This window comes from Musca autumnalis, unplaced genomic scaffold (assembly GCF_047663935.1).
Source record: "Musca autumnalis isolate F117 unplaced genomic scaffold, ASM4766393v1 scaffold_2, whole genome shotgun sequence".
Taxonomy (NCBI): domain Eukaryota; kingdom Metazoa; phylum Arthropoda; class Insecta; order Diptera; family Muscidae; genus Musca; species Musca autumnalis.
The window spans coordinates 95101178-95125887 of NW_027411755.1; the positions used below are offsets into that span (position 1 = coordinate 95101178).

At 37.5% G+C, this 24710-nt stretch overlaps 1 protein-coding gene across 9 annotated transcripts in view; it reads right to left on the bottom strand.

The window, feature by feature from the left end:
- Window positions 1-13511: 13511 nt before the first annotated feature.
- LOC141394301 (uncharacterized) overlaps window positions 13512-24710 on the bottom strand; it is a 60565-nt gene continuing 49366 nt past the window's right edge. For all 9 annotated transcript variants that reach the window (XM_073968520.1, XM_073968511.1, XM_073968515.1 and 6 more), the window contains one exon: window positions 13512-17507. In XM_073968520.1, the coding sequence (XP_073824621.1) occupies window positions 16846-17507 (662 nt within the window). In that variant the 3' untranslated portion in view covers window positions 13512-16845. The remainder of the gene's footprint in view (window positions 17508-24710) is intronic.

The window sequence follows — 24710 nt, forward strand, 5'->3', positions numbered from 1 at the left end:
GCAAAACAAAAACAAATCAAAACATTTGTGTGCTCTTTCGTTGAGTTCGGGTCGTGTGTGTGTGAATTGCCGAAAAACTTCGTAACTTTAACAATATCAAAGCACGACATTGATCTAGATGACTCCGTCCTAAGGAATTGGAGGGTATCTAAAGAATGTTCCTTCTCGGATCATATGAAGATATTCTTCGGGGTCTTTTTTGACGGAGGTCGCCAAACTCCTTATAGGAAACCGAGAAGAACAAACTGGGATAAATACACGGAACTAACGAGTTCTCAACTGACTCTTAATATTAATATAGAAACAGCTGAGGAACTTAATGGGGCTGTAAATAATCTAACAGACGTTCTTCTCCGTTGCCATAAGGAATCATGTCCACTAACCTATCCTGGGAAGAAATCTCAGCCGGTGTGGTGGAACAAGGAACTTGGCGAGCTTAAAAAACAACCAGGCGACTGTATAACAGGGCGCATGAGACTAAACTCGACATTGACTGGGACTCCTACAAGGTGAGTTTCAATAAATACAAGAGTGAAATCAAGCGAGCAAAGAACAAGTCTTAGGCCAATTTCTGTGAGCCAATAGAAGGAGTCGACGACGCAGCTAGGTTTCGAAGATTACTCTCCAAGGACCCTAAATCCATCGGAAGTATCAAGAAGCAAGATGGTGCGTGGACAGACTCTGCTACAGAGACTCTTAACCTCTTGGCAGGGTCCCACTTCCCAGGCTATAAGGATGCGGACACCGTCAACAGTGAGTATGACGTCTTCCAAATTCAAGAGCCTATGGATTTGGATCTCATTGGCAAGGTGGTTAGCAGAAATAAGATTAAATGGGCTGTCAACACTTTCAAGCCATGTAAGTTACCTGGACCGGATGGTATAACGCCGGCGATGCTTCAATTTGCATCGCCACGCTTATATCAAATCCTGGAGGAGATCTATAGGGCGTGTTTGACTCTCTCGTGTGTACCGGGTCTAGTCACTCTGCACCAAAGGACTACAACCCCTTTAGCTTATCATCCTTTCTCCTGATCGATCTGGAGATAAGGAATCATGTAGACACCGCCTCTATAAGCAACTCGCAACACGCCTATATCAAAGGCAAATCTGTGGAGTCTGCTTTGCATGAGGTGGTAGGTTTTAATGAGAGGAACATGGAAAACTCAAACTTTACCTTGGCTGCCTTTCTAGACATATGTAGAAAGAGCTTTCAACAATGTAGAACTTGAATCCATAAACCTCTCACTTAAAAAAGTTAACACACCTGAAACCCTAACTTGTTGGATAAATAATGTGCTAAAAAGCAGAATTATAAACTCCAATATTGGGGAGACAAAAATTAGGAAAACGGTAACGAGAGGCAGACCCCAGGGTGGAGTGCTCTCACCGTTACTGTGGCTACTTGTTATAAACAATATTCTGACGGAGCTGGATAATTAAGGTATCAAAGTTGTTGCTTATGCGAACGACGTAGTACTTCTGATTTCCGGTAAGTTTCCGTCCTTTATTTCGGAGCTTATGCAAGGAGACTTATCGACGCTGTCGCGCTGGGCCAAGGCTAACGGCCTCGGAGTAAACACAACTACGACAGAACTGGTAATGTTCACGAGGAAGAGTAAGCTCGGCGTCTTTGTTCCACCAACACTGGACGGAGTGCAGCTTCAGCTCTCGCCCGAGCCAAAGTACCTTGGTAAAATCCTAGACTGTCAATTACGATGGAATAGCAATGCTGAAGAGCGGGCGAAGAGAGGACTGATTGCACTTTATTCTTGCAAGAATTCTATTAGGAAAAGTTGGGGTCTAAACCCATCGATTATACACTGGTTGTATAACACCGTAGTCAGACCCATTTTATCCTATGGTTCTCTTGTTTGGTGGCACTCGCTGCGCCAAAAATCGACATCCAGCATGGAGCCACCAGGAGCACAACCCAAGCTGCTCTGAACGCAATGCTGAACCTAAGGCCTCTGAGCCTCAGTATTAAGTATCAGGCAACTCGTAGTGCCCTAAGGCTGCATGAGCAGAATCTCTGGCGCGATTGTGCCTATGGGCATGGATGTCGTTATACCTAGTGTATACGACTGAAACCGCAGTGACTTCCCTCTGGTTTTTTATGAAAAGCTATGTCTTGAGTACGCTTATAGGTTAGATAGCAACTATAGTGTTTTCCAGGCTGAAATCTTCGCGATTTGGAAGGCAGCGGAATTGATTAAAAGTTTGTATGCAGAAATCTTTGAACCGGTGACTATCTTTGTGGATAGTCAAGCGGCTCTTAAAGCCATCAAGTGTCCATCGTCCTTAAGTGTAGAACAGCCTTGGGAACGCTAACTAACGGCTATCGGCTATGCTGGGTACCAGGACAGCGCGACTATATGGGTAATGAAAGAGCAGTTGAATTAGCTAGACGAGGATGCAGTCAACAAATGTAGCAATCGCTGACTTCATCAAACCTCTGTCCTCTGACGAAAGAGCCAGTGAATTATGGCATAATGAACCTGGGTGCATTGTGTCAAGATCCATTTGGCCGTCTCTGTCAGTCAAAAGAACGAATTCTCCGTTGAACGTGAGTAAAGCTGAAGTTAGAGTAATCACGGGAGTTGTCACTGGACCCTGCTATATCAGGGCCTTAACCTTCAAATGGGATGATGATGTTACTGACTATTGCAGATTCTGCGAGGATGAGGAGGAGATGGAGACGATCGAGCACCTCCTGTGTCGATGTCCAGCCCTGGACTATGATTCCCACATAACCGGAACTGATGAAACTCGGTCGGACAGGACTAGTAATCCAGAAGGGTACGGACAAGACTGAAAGGTTTCACCGATCCAAAATTTGGTCGATGATGTCTCACCGAACAAAGAAGACAACTACTCGCCCTTTTGGAACGGACGCTGACCCTGAATCGAACTTAGAGTGAGATCTCTACTATGGACGAGGACAGTTCATCGAGCGACGACCTCGACAGAACGGTCGTTCCAGCGACTGTAATCGCTCTTAAACTGGCCTCAGCTCAAGTTGAGACTTCAACACCTGTTGATTCTGGATCATCGTCAGTCCAAGAGAGCCCTTCGTCGGCCGTGGCGGATAGACCAACTCTGCAGAAGCAGAAAGCTACTGAGGAAGGACCCTCGACCAGCCACGTGGCCGAAGCGGCTCCCACTGACTCAGATAAAAATGTATGTCGACTAGCTAAGGCTAGGAGGGCGTACCGTAGGTCGATGCACTACTTAAGGAAGTGCGTCGGCAGATATCCCTCGTCCATCTCGCTGAGGGAGCTTAAATTGATAAAGATCAATCTGAAGGTGGTGATTAAGTTCGAAAAGAACGACCCTCACCTAACCAGGAGAAGTCCACAAGTCAATAAGCTCTCTCTTACTCCCACAACCCACAAAAGGATCGATGGTGGATCGGCTCGGCGCTCTAAGGATTTACCTCCATTGAAGCCAGTTACCTCGACAAAGCGCTGCTCCACACAATCTGAGCAGCACTCAAAGTCGTCGGTAATGGATGATAAGGAGGTAAATCCCAATTCAGGAAAGCAGGGGGCGAGGAAACCTTGCTCGGCACTTGTCACTGCACCTGGCAGTGTGGCTCCTACCAACATCAACCCAACTCCATCGAACAAATCGGTGAACCGAATTAGATCCACGGAGGATCCGCATCCCAGGGCTAAGAGACCCAATCCGAACCAGGATTCCAAGCCATCTACCTCCTCTGCCCGCCCTGAGAGCAAGGAAGCCACTACCAATGACAATACTCGGCAGAAATCGAGTAGACCGATGGTGCCGGATGAACTCCGGGTAGCAGTCATCGACAGATCTGATCCAGATGGCAAGATCAGTGACAGTCGGTGGCTGCTAATAGAAGATCGTCTGAGGGACATTGTGTTCGCAGGCGAAGGGGAACCACCGAAACATACCCAGTTCGGCAGTGCAGCTCCCTACAGGGGCATCAAGGTCATCTGCTGTGAAAACAAGGAATCCTTGGATTTCCTTGTTAACACAATTGGCGGCCTTGGTGAACTCTGGGAGGGCTGCTAAGCGATTGCGACTATACCACCTTCGCCACGTCCAATGGAGACAAGGTAAGAACATGTACGAGTATAGTTGCCAAAAAGAAATTGAAATTAATGTACCTCTCCAATTTTAGCGGAGGAGATTTCACGGCAGTCAAACTGAAAGACCGCTCACACAGAGCCACCATCTTCGCCTCCATATATATACCGTATGAAAGCCCTGACCCTCCCGGCCAACACGTAGAGAAGCTCGTCAAAGAAATGGGGAGCACTTGCTTCGTCATCTTAGGATGTGATACCAATGCTCACCACTTCCACTGGGGCAGCAGCGATACTAATGCCAGAGGTGAGTCCGTAATCGATTTTATTTTAAAGTATAATCTCAGAATATATAATAGGGGAAAGGAGTATACCTTTCAAAATAGAACCAGAGAGGAGGTTATTGACATAACCTTAATTAATAAAGACGAATCCCTCATTATTGACTGGAGGGTATCTGAAGAGTGCTCCTTTTCGGATCACCGGAAGATACTCTTTCAAGTCTCTATTGACGGAATTCGACAACCACCACTTAGAAATCCACGGAAAACCGACTGGAACAAATTCAATGAGCTAGTAAGCTCTGAGCTGGGAGTATTACACTACCCCAAAACAGCCAAGGAGCTTGACAGTGCAGTGAATCACGTAACAAAGGTTCTCGTGGATAGCTATGAGACCGCCTGCCCACTAACCCATCCAGGCAGTAGAAGTCAACCGGTCTGGTGGTCAAAAGAACTAGCAAACCTCAGAAGGACTAGCAGAAGGCTCTATAATAAAGCCAACAAAACGAAGTTGTCCACAGATTGGGAGAACTATAAGTTATCTTTCAATAAGTACAACAGCGAAATAAAGAAAGCTAAACGCAGATCATGGGTCTGCTTTAGCGAGTCTATAGAAGGAGTTAAGGACGTAGCAAGATTCCGTAGAGTACTCTCGAAGGACCCCAAATCCATAGGGAGTATTAAACGGGATGATGGCACATGGACTAACTCCGGTCTAGAAACCCTTGATATCCTGGCCAAAACCCACTTCCCCAACTGCATGGATGTAGTGGAGAGCACTAGTGCTCCAATCATTTGCAACCAAGCCACTGGGGATGTGAGCATCATCGAGGAGATCATAAGTCGTCCAAAGATAGCCTGGGCAATTAACACTTTCAAACCCTTTAAATCACCTGGTCCAGACGGTGTCTTCCCTGCCATGCTGCAAAATGCATTGGAGGTATTGCTCCCACATCTGGACAATATTTTCAGAGCCTGTCTGTGTTTATCGATCACTCCGGCTCTATCGAAGGAAGTCACTGTGACATACATCCCCAAGGCGGGGAAGTCAAGCCATACACTTCCCAAAGACTATAGACCGATCAGCCTGTCTTCCTTTCTTTTGAAAACTTTGGAAAGACTGCTGGAGCTTGGAATAAGGACCAGGCTTGGAAGTAGTGCTATAAGTTCTGCCCAACATGCCTACACCAAAGGTAAATCGGTGGAAACTGCACTGAATGAGGTCGTGGGCTTCATCGACAGGAATATGGAGGGATCAAACTATACGTTAGCAGCCTTTCTCGATATAGAAGGTGCCTTCAATAATGTAAAGCTTGAATCTATCCATAACACAGACTGAGCTGGTCCTGTTTACCAAAAAGATGAAAGTCAAACCATTCACACTACCAATGCTTCATGGGGTTGTCCTGGAGCTGTCTCTAGAAGCCAAGTACCTCGGCATCGTCCTTGACCATGAATTAACATGGAAAAGGAATGTCGAAGAACGTGCCAAGAGAGGTCTAATAACACTCTATTCTTGCAAGAACTCCATAGGTAAGAGCTGGGGACTGAAACCACAGGTCATCCATTGGATTTTTACGACCATAGTACGCCCAATCCTCACTGTTATGTCTTTACTTCAATAGACAAACGATAACTCTTTATTGAATTCTTAAAGTGAACTACATACGTACAAAAGTGATGAATATGGAAAAAGCATTAATGGATAATGATGGATAAACAATAGATAATGTTGTACAATGTTGCCATATTTGAATTTATTAATAGTGATGACAATAAAGAACTGTGACGACACTACACTCTCCCAGGCTTAATAACGAACATGATCCGAAAAATATGCAGGCGGCTTTCTAGCTCTACTAGATCTTCTTATAGCTGTGCTGCTGGTTGGTTGACTTTGAACTGGGGGTGTATATGGTCGTATCTGCTCTGGTGGTTGATTGATTGATGTTTCGATCCAAATTTCTTGATGGGGTGCTTTACGGACTTTTGGCGGTTCATGTTTTGGATTATTGTCTCGATCAGGTTTTGGAACATTAGATCTTCGAATTTGATTGATATGTCTCTTCAGCTTGTAACCAGTATCTAGTAATACCTCGTAATGTAGATTGCCCCACTTTGCAGTGATAACACCAAACTTCCAAATAGTTTTACCTCTCTCGTACCAATGCACTTGTACTCTATCACCAATGTTAATTTGACGAACTATTAATGAAGGTGGTGACGTCTTCTCTGGCTTACTTGGTCGAATGACATCTAATTTCGTTCTAATCTCTCGATTTAAATATAATTTTGCCGGTGTGTCTCCCCTGGCTAATGGAGTTGCTCGATAACGCCATAAAATCTCTTGTACTTTTTCCCATAAAGGTGTTGAATCGTTTTCCATGGCCTTGAGTTTGTGTTTTAATATTTGAACATATCTTTCAGCGAGACCGTTTGTTGCTGGATGACCTGGTGCGATAAACTTTTGTAATATTCCGTTGGCTTCACAAAATTCTTTGAATATGGCACTTGAAAAAATTGTGGCATTGTCTGAAACTATTATTCTTGGCAATCCATGTGTGTAAAATATATTTTGCAATAATGTTATTGTTGATTGTGTTGTTGGTGCATCCTTCAATATACGTATTTCTGGCCACTTCGATTTTGCATCGACTAAAACTAGAAAATGATGATTCATAAATGGGCCGGCGTAATCAATATGTACTCGCATGAAGTTTTCTGCTGGCTCTTCCCAATGGTGCACTAAAACTTTTGGAGGACTTTTCCTTACCTTTGCACAGCCTTCACATGCCCTTACCAATCTTTCGATGTCATTATCAATTCCATTCCAATAAACGTATCTGCGAGCCAGTTGTTTCATTTTCACAATTCCCAAGTGGGTGTGATGAAGCTCTCTCAAAATTTGTGCTCTCAATTGTTTTGGTATACATACTCTGTTTGTTTTTAAAATAATGCCGTTTTGTATTGAATATTCAGGATCGTTGATATTTCCGTTGATCAAATCATTTTTCATTTTCGATAATTCTGGGTCTTCGTCTGTTGCTTTAGACACTGTTGTTGCTGTAATTGAATTTATTGATATTTCGTTGACAATCTGCTCTTGAACTATGTGTATTTCATCTTCGAGAAAATGTGGGCACTCCGATGTTTCCGATATTGGTGCTCTTGATAAACAATCGGCGTTAACGTTGTCTTCTGCACTGCGATGTTTGACATTGTAATCGAACCCCTGTAAAAATGATGCATATCTTAATAATCTTGCTGAGGTCATGGCTGGTATTTTTGATGATTGATGTAGAATCCTTGATAACGGTCTGTTATCTGTTATTAAAGTGAACTTTCTTCCGTACAAATACATGAAAAGTTTGTCAACTGCAAAAATAATGGCTAATGCCTCTCTGTCTAATTGGCTGTAGTTTTGTTCTGCTTTAGTTAGTGCACGAGATATGAATGCTACTGGCCTTTCCTCTCCGTTTTCCACATTTGACAGGACTGCAGCAATGCCAGTAGGGCTAGCATCGCAAGCGACAGTTATTGGCAGTGTTTCGTCATAGGGCCTGAGAACTCGATCAGACAGAATTTCGTTTTTCAATTTTGTAAATGCGCGTTGACATTCAGTTGACCATACAAATTTTTTGTGCTTTTGTAATAGCTCACGTAATGGATAAGTTAGAGTTGACACGTTTGGAATGAATTTAGAGTAATACGTAATCATTCCTAGAAAACGTTTGACACTGTCCGCATCTTTTGGTTGTGGAAGCTCTGCAATGGCTTTTGTTTTTCTCTGGCACTTTGAAATTTTATTATGGCTTATAACGTAGCCTAGGTAAGTTATTTGCTCTTTAAAATATTCGCACTTGCGCTTGTTTACATGAAGATTGTACTGGTTCAATCTTTCAAAGCATTTATCTAACCTTTGTAAACATTCATCCTTCGAGACACCACATACCACAATATCGTCAAAGTACGATATGGTACCTTCGAGACCTTGGAGTATTTGGTCTAAAATTCTGTTGAACTCACTGGGTGCTGTTTTGATTCCAAAAGATAAACGGTTCATTCTATATGTACCACGATGAGTAGAAATCGTTTGTATTTCTTTACTGCAATCGTCGACTTGAACGTGGAGATATGCTTTATATAAATCGATTTTGCAAAAATACTTTGCGTTCTTTAAGCTATTAAAAATTTCATCTATACGTCGAATTGGGTAGTGAGCTGATTGAAGTTGCTGGTTTACACCAATTTTATAATCTACGCAAAGTCTCACGTTACCATCTGGTTTTTGTACTACCACAAGAGGAGAACCCCAATCGCTGGTATTGATCTTCGTAATGACTCCATCTCTTTCTAAGTGATTTAGCTCTTCTTCTACTTTACCACGCAAGGAAAATGGCACTTGTCTTTCCCTAACAAATACTGGTTTGGCACCGTCTTTTAATTTGAGATTGCACATGAAACCTGGAATACATCCTATTTTTTCTTCGAAAATCTTAGGGTACTTCTGCATTATTTGCTCGATTGAATTAATTGCATACACCTTACCTTGATCCAATTCAGATACCGTGTTGTCAAGGTCGTTGAGATTTATTCCTAGATGACGTATCCATACGCGTCCTAGCAATGCTGAATGGTTAGATGATACTACGTACATTTGTTCTCTTGATGACTTTTTGTTGAACTGAACTTCGACATCCACAACACCTAATGGCTTGAATACGTCTCCTGTGTACGTTCGAAAAGCGATGTTTGTTGATTTTAATGTTGATTGTATTTTCAATTTATCGAAGTCGCATTTGGGAATTAACGTGAACCCTGCACCTGAATCCACTTCAAATTGTTGTGTTTCACCTTCAATCAAAACTGCAACATAAAATTTTTGTGCATCTGCATTTGATGCAGACGAATTGTAAACATTAAAAATTTTATTTATGCCGTAACCACTTGTTTCAAAATTGTCCAAGGTATTGGCAGAATTTTCGTTTTTGTTTTGATTCATCTTTTCTTTAATGCATACTGATTTTACATGGCCAATCTTCCCACAGGCAAAACATTTCAATTTTCTTTTATTTATTTTACACTCCTTCGCAATATGATTTGATTTGCCGCATCGAAGACATAACCCATCCAGACCTAACTCTCTGTAATTTACTTTAGTTTTTGTTGCTCTGTTTTTGTAACTGCGGCTGCTTGCTCTGCCTCTGCTCTGCTCGAAGTTTTCGTTCTTTGGCTTTGCCTTTTGTATTTGATTTACGTTAGATGATGTACTGGTATTGTGAGAGATTGCGGTGTTGTCAAGTTTGGCTGCTTCCAAGGCTGTTGATTTTTGTACAATTTCTGAAAAAGATGCCGTTGGATTTTGGAGTAACTGTTCTCTTATGTGGCTACTGCGTATTCCCCTTATAAATTGCGCTCTCAGAAAAATATCAGCGACAGATTTTTGGCACTCGCACACAAATTCACAGTCTGTTGCTCGTTTTTGCAGCACTGTTACAAAATCCGTTATGGATTGGTCTTCATTTTGTACTTCTGACAAAAATTTATGCTGTTCCACTAATATGTTCTTTTTTGGACAAAAATGAGATTCAAACAATCCAATTATTTCCTCGTACGTAAGGCTTGTAATAATTTTTGGCGCTGCTAAAGATGTTAATAGAGCGTAATTTGATGAACCAACATATTGAAGCAAGAGTTTTGCGCACATCTCTTTATCGGCAAATATTTTCTTTAATTGAAAATGGATTTCAATGCGTTCCTTATAATTTTTAAAAGACTCCACTTTTGGGTCGAACGGCTCGAAGCTTGAAATCACATTTACGTTTGTTGTTGGAACTGCACTTTGGCTACGTTCACTCATTGCCACTGTCATCGTCGTTATTGCTTCTAATAATTTTTGCATTTGCTCTTCCATGTTGATCTTATTTTATTTTAATGCAAAAATATTTTGATTTTATTTAATGGTGTTTTGATTTGCACGTTGTAATTTTTATTTTGCACTTTTACGTTTTGATCCTCGTCGCCATTTAATTGTTATGTCTTTACTTCAATAGACAAACGATAACTCTTTATTGAATTCTTAAAGTGAACTACATACGTACAAAAGTGATGAATATGGAAAAAGCATTAATGGATAATGATGGATAAACAATAGATAATGTTGTACAATGTTGCCATATTTGAATTTATTAATAGTGATGACAATAAAGAACTGTGACGACACTACACTCACCTATGGTTCTCTGGTATGGTGGAATGCTTTAAACAAGATGACGCTTCTTAACAAGTTAAACGCTGTTCAAAGAGCGGTATCACTGTTAATTACTGGTGCTATGAAAAGCACTCCACAGGCAGCACTCAACGTCCTACTTGATCTTCACCCGTTGAATCTTGTAGTACAAGAGCTGGCAGCCAAGAGTGCTCTCCGTCTCAAAGAGACAAACTCATGGCCCAACACTGATTATGGTTATGCCTCTATCTTACGACGATCCGGATTTCAACTGGGATCGGAGGTAATCAGTGATTACATATCACCACAGTTACACTTCGACGAGATTGATGTACGAATACCCTACAGGGAGACCTGGACCCACAATTACCCACCTCTACTCGGTATAGAGGTTTATACCGACGGCTCCAAGATGGAAATGGGAACAGGTGCAGGCGTCTGCAGCGATACCCTCAATTTACGGCTCTCTTATAGGTTGAACGAACATTCTAGTGTATTCCAGGCCGAAATCTATGGTTCTCTGGTATGGTGGAATGCTTTAAACAAGATGACGCTTCTTAACAAGTTAAACGCTGTTCAAAGAGCGGTATCACTGTTAATTACTGGTGCTATGAAAAGCACTCCACAGGCAGCACTCAACGTCCTACTTGATCTTCACCCGTTGAATCTTGTAGTACAAGAGCTGGCAGCCAAGAGTGCTCTCCGTCTCAAAGAGACAAACTCATGGCCCAACACTGATTATGGTTATGCCTCTATCTTACGACGATCCGGATTTCAACTGGGATCGGAGGTAATCAGTGATTACATATCACCACAGTTACACTTCGACGAGATTGATGTACGAATACCCTACAGGGAGACCTGGACCCACAATTACCCACCTCTACTCGGTATAGAGGTTTATACCGACGGCTCCAAGATGGAAATGGGAACAGGTGCAGGCGTCTGCAGCGATACCCTCAATTTACGGCTCTCTTATAGGTTGAACGAACATTCTAGTGTATTCCAGGCCGAAATCTTTGCAGTTAAGAAAGCAGCAGAGTTGATAAGCAATAAAAAAGGGGACATAACTGGACCGGTGACTATCTACGTGGATAGTCAGGCGGCCCTTAAATCACTTAAATCCCACTCAATCAAGTCTGCTGCGGTCTTGGACTGCAGGAAAGCTCTGGAAGACCTAAAATCAATCGTTACCTTATGCTGGGTCCCGGGTCACTGCAATATCGAAGGCAATGAGATAGCGGATGAGCTGGCACGTAGCGGATCGGAGTCAACCGACATTGAAATCGCCAACTCTATCAAGCCACCCTTTTGTCATTTCATGCGGCAGCTAAAACAAGTTTACCGGGACAAGGCTGGTCAGATTTGGAACAATGAACCCGGTTGCAAGGTATCAAAGGCAATCTGGCCCAACCTATCTCAGCGAAGAACTATATCCCTTCTCTCCATGAAGAAATCCGATCTGAAATTAATGGTTGGAACAACCACAGGACACTGCAGGATAAGATCTCTAACCTGCAGATGGGATAGAGACGACACTACCGACTACTGCAGATTATGCGAAGATAAAGAAGAGACGGAGACTATTGCGGGTTCTTTCGTACCGGATTGACCCGGAACCATAGTGTTTCGGCCAGCGGCTGCCAACCCAGCATCTCAAAGCTATGCTTCTACGAAGTTTTTTTATGCTGCTACAACAACAACAACAACAACGATTGAGCACTTATTATGTCGTTGTCCAGTGCTCATGACCACGAGACTTCGAACGGTGGGTGAACACACCACAACATCTCTGACAACGTTCTGCCAAGTCGAGCCGACGAAACTGCTTCTTTTGGCCAAAGGTTTAAAATGGCTTCAACGAGAACCAACCAATGCGCCTTAGCATGGCAAACTCTCCTCTCTCGCCTTTATATCTAAAACATCCTTTTCAATGACTTCTCTACCATTAATACTCTTTTTTTACTCCATTACCTTGCTTAATTCTTTCCTTGACATCTATTCTTCTTTTCCATGTAATATACATTTCTTCTCTTTCAAACCCCCCTACAGGTTGAACACAATGGACCATAAGGTCTCCGAGTAAAGTGGCTGTCCAATATGACAGCTACGCGTCCTTTAACCTAACCTAACCTAGTACTTTCAATACGGTTCAAGAAATAAAGGACGAAAAGGATATGAAAAACATTGAGTTAGAAGAATGAAAAGTTCTACAAAAAGATTCGCCAATCGATTTGACTGAAGACGTGCCATCTCAGAACGAAGCTACAATAACGCGAAACAGAGATATAAAGCTATTTTCACAAGTATTATAGGGAAAAAATCAAAAACTCTATTGCGCGATATCACAGAAACTTGACCTATGGCGACAATTTCCTTTTGGGTTCTTAGTATAATCACCAAGGGCTTTCATCTTCAAAAGAAATTTTCCACCCCCAGACTTTGAGTTCCATTTTGTGTCACAGTGTTATAAGGTCGAATATTATATATTAACAAAAGTACTTTCCTTTTCTTTCTTTTCTCCTGCTATGAATCTTTCTATTTCAAAAGGTCTCCCAGTGAAGCAGCTATGATGAGTTGTTGCTGCGAATCCTTAAACCTAAACTAACCTAACTCTCTTTCAATAATCAGGATGATCACAATGGACCTTAGGGTCTCCGAGTGGAGTGGTTGCCATTACAGCAGCTGCGCATCCTCAAACCTAAAACCTATGTACCTAAGAAGATTTAAACACAATTGATTCAATTTTGATGAGTTTTTATTTAGTATTTAATATTGTTTTTATTTCTTATATTCATCATTTTTTTTTTTTTTTTTTTTTTTTGTCGACTAAATAGTATTATGCGTTTAATTGTATTCATTGTTTCTTGTTTTAAATCAAATAAACACATTTTTGTAGTAATAATATTTTTATGTATAAGTTGTTTTGTTAAGCATTGGCTTATTGTTGTAGTTAAGTTTGTATTATATTTGTTTAATATTTATAGTTGTTATTGTTTTACTATTATTCTGTAATGTAACACACAAATTATCAGCATTCCATTTTGTTTAGAAATAGACAAGATACTTCTTTTTATATTTACTTACAATTTTTCTTTCCATCTTTGTCCTTAAAATACAATTTTTATTTATTTGTTTTTTTCTTTCTTTTTTGTGTACGTGTGGTTGTCAGTGTAAATACGTGTGTGAGTGTGTGTACATTTTCGTATAAACAATTTGTATTATCTTAATTTTTAAAATTATAAAGCTGTATTCAACATAATTAAGCATACAAAAAAATTAAAACAAATTATATTTGTAAAAACAAAAACTAGAAAAAATATTTATGTATATATTTGTATGTATATTTATCTTATTTAAAGAATCAAAAAGATTGTACAATAAAAAAGGTAATCGATCTTCCTTCATCCATCATTCATCATCATTCACTTCTTAAATGATAGGTAATTAATTATGTATATAATTTAGTTGTGTTTTAATTGTGTTTTGTTAACTTTCATTTACTTTGTATATATGTATGTATGTTTGTGGGCGTTGGTGTGGATGTGTGTTAGTAAAGAAATCTGAAATATGTAAATTTATAAGCAAATTCATATAATTTAAAAAATCAATTTCAAGACATTCAGCCTTGTTAAAATTGAAAGCAAAGTTTAAGTACCACAAAAATAAATTTCAATTTGTTTTGTGTGCCCGCCCAATATGTTAACCAAATATTCCAGAAGAGAATTTTTTGGGCGATATATTGGAATATTAAAATGTGCATTTATAAAACTAATACAACTTAAGTATGAAACATTTAGAAAAACTTAGTTGAAGTCCCAGTGACATATTAAGTGTAAAGTGATGCTTAAAACTTTTGCAACAAACATTTTTTGAAATAAGTTAATTCTTAATATAGACAAGTTTTATCTATATCGGAGATAAAGGCATAAGGAATAGAAACTATAATCTTCTAAAGAACAGCTGTACAATTTGTTTGGTATCCAGCTAAAATGATGCCAACCTTTAATTGTTATTAATATTTTTTTAAACAGATCATAAACAAATTCATTAGAAATGTATGTATAAACGAAACTGCTTGTCAGTTAAGTATTAGTAGTTGCAATTGTTTTTAACATCACTGTAGTGTGTCCTTTTTTATCAGTTAATATGGCCAATTGGTTAACGACGTAATTATAACCGGTCAAGGTATTTAGACTTACATTTTTATTGAATTCAAAATATCTCCACATCATACAAAAGAAGTACTTGAGATAGATTAAAGAGCAATTCTATTAATAGTAAAAGAAATGTTTCTCAAAGTCAGTGAACTGCTTCAAACAAATGAGTTAAAATTTAAGTGAATCTTGCCAAAAAGTAAAAAAATAATTAGGTTTTAGTTGTTATAAAATTATACAGTGCCCAACAAAGGCATAGTATCTTCATTAATATTGGATGCCAAAAAATATATTAACATTTGTGTTGTGTTTTTTTTTTAATTATAATCCTGGATGTGTTATTTACTATGTGTGTGTTTGTGTGATATTGGCAAATGTTATTTTTTAATCCATTGCTGTGTATTTCTATTCCACTAATTTTAATCAATATTTTAGGGGTTTGCAGGATGGCAAATATCATTCAGACATTTACCTAGCTACTAATTGCTGTGACTTGTAAGTAAATTTACATTTAGTGTGTATTTATGTTTGTTTGTAGGTACAATATATTTTTGTAATAGGTATGTAAATTTGTAAATTTCTCTTTGGATTGCTATATTTTGTTGTTTTTATTTTTACGCAAGTTTTCCCGCTTGCGTCGTTTGTATATGTACACGCAAAGATCGGTCTGCGTTGCACAAAAGTCAATAGTTGCAGATGACAACAACAACAATAAAATATACATCTCTTACTACAAACAAATTGTTTTGAAACATTTCCACTAACAAAAATAAAAACAAATTTAAAATAAAAACACAATATTGGGGATTGTAATGTGGACAGTTTATAAAACTATAAAAATTATAATAATAATATTATTATTGTTTAATAAACAATAACTAATATAAATGTAGCTATATATGTATGTATATATACATATATACCATTACCGATTGTTTGCATTTGCATTTATTTATTTATATATATATTTTTTTGTTGTTATTTAGTTTGACTAACTATAAAAACTGTATTAGTATTAGTAAGCGACGCAACTCTCTTAGTGTTGCGACATTATCACATACATTGAGATCAATGGGGATAGGGTGTTCATGGATATGTTCTTATTGTTGTAGTATTTGGTGTTATTGCTGTTGTTGTTATTGCAACTCCTAGTTATATTGTGCAACGGTTTAATGGAGTGTCACTTTCAAGCTCTTCATTTAACTTTTTAACGTTGCTCTATTTTGTCACTATAAATTGTGCTGTTCCAGAACTGCAAGTATCTACTAATTTCTACTACTTTTCGATAACACAAAGGAAAAATTGTTATCGTTTGTAGATTCTTGCATCTTCTGGAACTAACTAAAGTTGGTATAATTTTGAAGGATTTATTCTGAATTTAATGTATTTTTAATTTTGAACAAGGTAATGACTGAACAACGCGGAGCTATGAAGAGACGGAAAGGGCAAACATATAAGGGTCATTTAACGATCACACACTTGCATATAAACCTATGTATATTCATATTACATATGCTTAATTCAATTGTTTGGTTGATCCTGAAACGGTTTACTTATCCACTTAACGAAGTATGTTGATACACTGTGTCTTATGCCTCTGCCTGCAATATACAAAAAATTAAGAACATCTCATATATTTAATAGTACTTTTAAAAGTGGTCAATAATCGTACCATAGTATTTAAATCGTTAATAATAAAAAAACGCTTAAACTATTTGGGTTGCTACATTATAGCGATTATAATAATAGTTTGTAATTGTGTGTGTGTGTATCAGTGTGTATACGTTGCCTAATTATAACAAAATTCAAAATATCTGAAAACAATAATTTTACAAACGTAAAAACAGAAGAAAAAGAAACACTTAATATTACTATGAAGAATTGTGTACGTAACGGTATGTATACTTAATAATTTTCAGAAAAAAGAAACAAAATATTTAAAGCATCTCTGTTTGTTTGTGTGTGTGTAGGTTTAAAATGAAATGTGAATATTTTGGCTCTTTGAACAGAAAAAAAAAATCCAGAATAGAAAACGTAATGTAGTTATGACTTCTACAACTACTGCGGCTGATGCTGCTGATTCAGTATTGTGCGAATAATTATATTCATGTAATATTTTATTCATTTTCTTTCTGGTCCTGTTTGGGCATCCTTGGAACCAAAATCATCACCTTCGTATCTACATTCAGCCGGTGTTGTTCTTGATGCCGTTGGTGGTCCTGTATTGGCTTGCATTTTGTGCAAGGTCAACAATGTCTCTTCATTAATTGTGTGATCAGGTGAAATATTTTCCTTGATTTCATGTTTTACATCGGTGGGTAAAGATTCGACATTGTATTCACTGGCGGAGGATGATGGTCCAATAAAACAGGAACTTGTGACGCATCCAACACCACCTGCGGCAGCACCAGTGCTACACTGTAACATACCAGTCATTTCAGCTTCTCCACTATTTGGATTGTTAACGGTTGATGATGTTATTGTCGTAGTGGAGGCTGTAGTGACTGACTCGTTTCCAAATGATAAATTTTGCCGAAATACTTGTTTGCTAAAGTCACGGAACTGTTTCGAGGCTGCATCCAAGAATGATCTTGATTGTTCGGTAACGACGGCAGCAGCTGTGGTTGCAACAGTACTTGCCAAATCGGCATTATTGCTGTTGGCAGCAATTAAAATATCTGTGCCCAGTTTGGGCCATGATGGTGGTGATTGTTTTCTTAAAGGCATAAGCGTTTTTGAAGAAGCCGATTGTTGCTGTTCCAAAGTGCATTGTTCCAATGGCGCTAAAAAACACAAAGTGAAACAAATTGGAGTGTGGTGAGAGAAAAAGTTAAAATTTCAAAAAATTGTAATGGCCAATAAAATACAAATAATAAAAATAAAATAATAATTGTTATTTGTTATGTATGTATGAATATAGGCTTCCAATGGCGATAAAGCATTCAAAATAATAAAGTGTTTAGCAGTATATGGAGTAATAAAAATGGTTTTTAGTGAATTTTCCTTTTTTAGGTTCTCGTTGTTCAAAATTCTAAGTTGGGTAACTTTGAATTAAAATTTAAAAATTTCGCACGTTACTACAATTTATGTTTTGATATTTGTTATTTTTTTTAGATTTTTATACCCTAATGGCTTCGTCACATAAGAGGATTTCTGGCTTAATTCGTTAAGTTGCATGTTTCAGCACACATCCACCAAAAACCGCCAACATAGGTCCATGTTTTGGTATAGCCCCCATATAACGGTACCTCCCGATTATCGGTACCTTGAGGATATTAGCTACCTGTAATTTGACACTTGAGGTTCCTAGTAATCAACATAGGTCCATGTTTTGGTATAGCCCCTATATAATGGTACCTGCCGATTTTCAGTATTTTGTGGATTTTAACTACATTTTTGACCGAACTATCTGTAATTTCACGTTTGGGGTTCCCAGTGGTCACAAAGTATATCCACTAAAAACCGTCAACATAGGTCCATGTTTAGGTATAGCCCACATATAGCATTACCTCCCGAACTACCTGTAATTTGACAGTTGAGGTTCCTAGTAATTACAAAACATCTCCACCTAAAACTGTCAACATATGTAGGTCCATGTGTTGGTATAGCCCCCATATAACGGTACCTCCCGGTTTTGCGGTATTTTGTAATTTCACGTTTGGGGTTCCCAGTGGTCACAAAATATCTACACTAAAAACCGTCAACATAGGTCCATGTTTAGGTATAGCCCCCTATATAACGGTACCTCCCGATTTTCACTTTGATATAGCCCCATATAAGGTTCCCCACCGATTGAATACATTTTTTATGCTTTTTTACCTTATTTAGGTATGAGTTGTCACGAAATATCTCCGCCTAAAATTGTGAACAGGAAAGAAAATAATTATTCCGTTTTAGTTCAAAATATTTTATGGATATAAAAACTTAACGCTTTTTTACTTGTTTTTTTTTTTTTTTTCTTTTCTTTCTAACACACATAATAATCTCATTAATACGCGAATACAAACCAACAAAACCTACATCAAAAAACGAGGTAGCAAAGAAAATATACAAATCACTAATATATATGCCAACTATTTCAGAAAGATTGGAAAAGTCGGACTTATATGACAAAAACAATTACACCATAACTTATATTTCCTGCAACACAACAAAGTCAATATTCAGCAAACTTAAAATTAAAATACCTAGAATGGAGAAACATAATGTGATTTACCAAATTAAATTTGGTGGTAACAGTGAGGAGAAGAGCGGAAAATAATATATCGGAACGACATATTAATAAATTAAAAACGAGAATGTCAGCACATAAGTCTGACATAAAACTAAGAATTTTAAACGCAACACAGAAAACTGCATTGTTCCAACACTGTAAACTACACAATCATACACCCAACATCTATGATGTGAGAATAGATTTGTCTGGTTACCCTAAAATTTGTACCAATTGTCCAGCAAAAGAGAGCGATTCGAGAGAGACATTTTGACAGTTCTTTTACTGAGAGTTTGCAAATTCTTGCTGGACAAATTTCTTCTAGCAACCACTTGCAACTCTTCTTCTTCCTGAAAACAACCAATCATCTGTTTTTAATTATTCGGTGATTTATGTTTGTGAAAATTAAAAAAAAAATTTATTGTGGAAATAGCAAGCCTAACTGTATTGTTTTGTGGAGAATAAAGTTGCTAAGTGGAAAAATTCCTCTTTTGGGTCCTTTTCTCTTTATTTGTAATAAAATACAACAGTTTTGCTTCCTTTTGTTCCTTTATTGACGGACAAATTGTTCTGGTTTGGCAAATCAGCTGATTGCTTGTTGGTTTTTGCTGGGAAAGTATCTGTTTACTTTTTACAATTTTCTTGCAAAAGAGAATAAAAACTTCTTACTCTCTGAGAAATTTCTTGCTGGACAATTGTTGCTGGAAAAGTAAGCAGACAGACCTAATATTACAAACGGAGAATCATTGCAACAAGAGACTAACGCTAGAGATGCTCCACATAAACAGTCTCCCAATAACAACAAGAATAAACAGATACGGACAACACAGCCTATTGCTACAGGCAGCTCACACGGGGGAAGAGATCGTGCAAAAAATAAATACTAATCAGTGCAATAATAAACCATGACGCAGTAGTAACACTACAGTAGTTTTTTAAGTTTATTATTTTTTAGTATTTACACGCAAGCGATCTTTTTTCTGTAATTATTTACCTGTTAGTATTAGGAATTACTGTGATATGTTTAATAAGTCGTCCTTTATTTATTTATTCTAATTGTAGAACATTTCCCTCAAGATTAAATTCATAGAATTTCGAAATATCGGAAAATGAAATAAATACAATAAAAAAGACCTCAAGCTCGAAAAAACACTTACTTTTTATGTATTTATATGTTTATTACTGAAAAAAAAAACACAAACTTAAGGTCTTCTGAATTTAATTAAAAAATTAAAATTCAAAAAACATTTTAAGTCGTATATAGAGTTTCTGGTCGGGAATTCCCGACACCGGAATTTCCCGGGAATTCTCGATTTCTTTCAGACGGGATTTCCCGGGAATTTTTTTGAAATTTCCGGGAATACGGGTATTTGTATTTTTCATATGTAAGTCTTATAGTTATTTAATGTTGACACTATAGTGTAATAGTGATTATTCATACCCCGATAATTCGTAATTCCCGATCATTTGTAAAAATCTTAGGGTCAATAGTAAAAATCGCGATAATTCGTATATAGCACATACATTTTGATCCTCACAATAATTATTGTTATTTCTGGAATTCGAAGTCTGTACTTTTTGGAGCCATTTTCTTTGTTGTTCTAGTCCATATTTTTATTAATGGCATTCTTGAAGTATATTTATTTGCTAAGATATAAACTCTGTGATAGGTTCGAATCGTTGTTTTCTCCGAAATTATTGTATGTAATATTAAAAAGGTAAAAAAGGTAAATTTGGGTTAGGCCAACGTAACGAAAGAGGAGAAAGGCTAATTCAATTTTGCCAAGAACACAAGTTTAAAATTAGTAACACTATGTTCAATCTCCATCCGAGACGATTATATACTTGGAAGTCGCCACAAGACAGCAATAATAATATAGTCAGAAACCAAATCGACTACACAATTATAAATAAGCAGGAAGAATCTGCGTGAGCAGATGCTCCACATATCCCGGTGCTGACGTTCCATCAGATCACACCCTTCCACCTTTTAAAATTGGTATAAAATTGGCTATCACTCGCAGGAGAAACCCCCGGAAGAAAATAGATTTCGAAAGTCTAAGCGACCCCTTTACGAAACAAACAATAAAAGATCAAATAAACGCCAAACTATCCTTCGTTGGGGACAACAATGAACAGCAATGGCATAGTTTAAAAGAATCCATCAACAACGTGTCGAAAGATGTATTAGGTACAACTACAACTAGACGGAAGAAGAACAACTGGATAACAGAAGAAATACGTACACTTCGAGATGAACGGAGCAAATACAGAAATATTAACTATGAAAAATATTGGGAATTGAATCAAGAAATTAAAACCGCAATTCGTGCCGCGAAAAATGCACAAATAAACAAAGAATGCCAGGAAATTGAAAGATTACAACTTCTCCATGACGATTTCAATCTCCACAAAAAAATGAAAGAAGCATCCGGTATATATACAATAATAATGTCCGCGTTTATTTGCGATGATAATAATGTAGCTCACTACGAACGTGAGGATAAGAGTAAACTATGGGAAAGATATATCAGAAATTTATTTACTGACGAGAGTCGAACCTACTTCCTAACCAAAACACACCAAATCGGTATTCCAGGAAGACTAATCAATGAGGAAGAATTGGAATCGGCAATAGAATCTATGAAAGACTAAAAGGCACCGGGGCCAGATGATATACCTGTCGAAGTACTCAAATTAATAGAAGGAAACAACAAACAACTATTATTGGGATTGTTTAACAAAATTTATGGGCCGATTCCGTACAGCGAGGCGAGTCGTGTCGCGTTGTCAAATGCAATTTTTCGATTCCGTATGGCAATATCGCCTGACGTCGTCAAATTTTGTCGCCGAAATGTTCATTTTCCGGCGACAACAAATTAGCTGTCGCCGTACATTTTTACTAACGAATAAAAATAAAATAAAAAAAAATAAAAATAACTTGTTATCGACGATTATTTTCTATCGCTGTACGTAGTGCATTTTTTAAATTTTGTCACAGAGACGATAGACGACGCGACATGACTCGCCTCGCTGTACGGAATCGGCCCATTATATTACAAGGGAATACCCGCACGATTGGCTCCAATCAACATTTATACATATACCCAAGAAAAATATTGCGAATACGTGTGGTGACTTCAGGCAAATTAGTTTAATGAGCCATGCCCTGAAAATATTTCTTAAAATAATACACAGAAGAATATACCCACTATGTGAAGCACACATGGGGCAGGCGCAATTTGGATTCAATGAAGGTATGGGAACGCGAGAAGCACTACTTGGACTTAACGTACTAATACAAAAATGTCGAGAAGTTCAAAAAGACGTATTTGTTTGCTTCGTGGATTATGAGAAAGCATATGATACGGTGAAACATGATAAACTGATGAATATCTTGACTTCCATTGGGCTAGACGAATGGGATATAAGATGCATTAAAAATTTATACTGGAATCAAGTAGCAAATATTAATGTAGATGGTGAATTAACAGACAATGTTCAAATTTCAAAGGGTGTAAGACAAGGATGTGTTTTGTCTCCCCTTCTATTCAACATATATTCAGAACAAATATTCGTAGAATCCATTGCTAGAAAGAACATTGGTATTGCTATAAACAATACGCTAATTAATAACATCCGTTACGCCGACGATACTAAGTTAGTTGATTGATTTTTTACACTGCAGAACAGTTTTTGATTTCACCGTCTTGCTTGTTATTGCTGCTTTACTGTCCGTTAGGATGTTTACAGTGATTGGCCTACAACAACGACTTTTAGATGTACTTGTGAAAACAAGCGAAATATATGGATTACGTATTAACATAAAAAATACCAAATATACGATTGTGAGCAGAAAGTCTGTGGAAACAACTGCACCTATGTTAATAAGCAATACCGAAATAGAAAGAGTTAAAACGTTTAAATACCTGGGAGTTCAGATTAATGATCAGTGGGATATGTCGAAAGAAATCAAGTGCAGAATTGAAATGGCGCGAAATTCATTTTTTAAATATAAAAAACGCTTACCAGTCACGATATAAGCCTAACAACAAAAATGCGCTTTGTTAAATGTTACATATGGCCAGTACTACTATACTCAGCCGAAACCTGGACGGTAAAAGTAACAGATCAGAAAAGAATAATTCGTTTGAAATGTGGATAAATCGCCGCATTTTAAAAATTCGTTGGACTGAACGTATCTCAAATGAAGAAGTGGTTAGACGCATGAATACCGAACTTCAAATTACACGTATGATAAAAACCAGAAAAACTGCCTATTTGGGCCATTTAATGAGGAATGAAAAATATAAGCTGCTCCAAGCCATTATACAGACCAATATCGAAGGAAAAAGACCCAGAGGAAGAAAAGAAACAACATGGATAAGTAACATTAAAGAATGGACGGGTGTGCAAAACGAACGAATTCTTTTAAATGCCGCCAGAAACCGAAGCCTTTCGATAATTGAATAGAACATATTTAATTTACTATAATATTAACAATTAGTTAAGTTAAATTATGTAACACTGAATTATAATTGTATGATCGCTAACATCTGAACACGGATTGGCAAATAAAGAAGAAGAATATTAAAAACTGTATAATGTCTATGTGGCAAATCGTGTATATTAGGAATGGAAGTCAGTAACAACTTGGTGCCTTCGTGATGCAATTGTGAAGTTTTGGTCAACCTTGTAATAATCCTTTGTTAACGGATTTATTCTATAATCGACACGCCCTTCGAACCATAAAAAGAACGTTACAAAAATAGAGTCGCACAGCAATCTTTGATATGAAGGAAGCTTTTGCGAGGATGGTCGTGTGAAACAGCATTTTATATAATCTCCGCAAATTAGTCAGGAAGAATTGGTTAGCTTGAACAGCTGTCATATATTATGTATTGGTACTTTCAAGATTTTGGCGCATCGTGGTTAATATTGTTTCAAAGAGATAACTAATGATACAACTATAATTTTAAGGAGTATTTATATCCTTTATGTTTGCTCTCTGTCATGTCTATGCCCCACGAACTCGATTTCTCATAGTCCCGGGAGTGAGAAATTTTTATTCCCGATTTCCCGGGAAATGAAAAAAAGTCGGGAATTCCCAAACTCTAGTCGTAAATATAAGTGGACAAAACTGAAGCACCCCCAATTTAAGGATCAAAAAATAAAAAGCAGTGAAATCAATATTTCGTTGAGTATCCTTTATTTTGGATGACACACGCACATCTTGTATGTATAGTGGATATCAAATTATTAATAATATCAGGCGATATTGCTTCCCAGGCTACTTTTATAAATAAATTTTATTTGGGATTGCAACTTCTGTCGAATAGTTTTGGAATCACCTCTTAATCAAGGCCGATAGCCCTAGTTGCTAGTGCTTTTTTATTATAATTTTTAATTGTAATAAATTTTTTTAAAATAAAAAAATAGAATAAAAAATAGCCTCTTAACCACTTTCGATACATTTTTTGGCTCGTTATTTTCCTGGAATGTCCATCTTATGAATTGGTCCAATTACTTGCTAAGAGAAAAAATCCCAAACCTTAAATTGGGGGGTTCTTTAGTTTTGTGCACTAATATTTGCAACTGAATTTTACTTTTTTATAAATTCGATTTCCGATTTTCAAAATTTTTGGAGGAATTGTTTTTTTAGCCACAGTAATGAACTGTAAAGTTTTTTCAACGATGTGACCATTATTGTGGCATTTAGAAAATTTTCGTGAAAATGCATCTTTAGCCCCATACAAATTACTATGGAAACAAA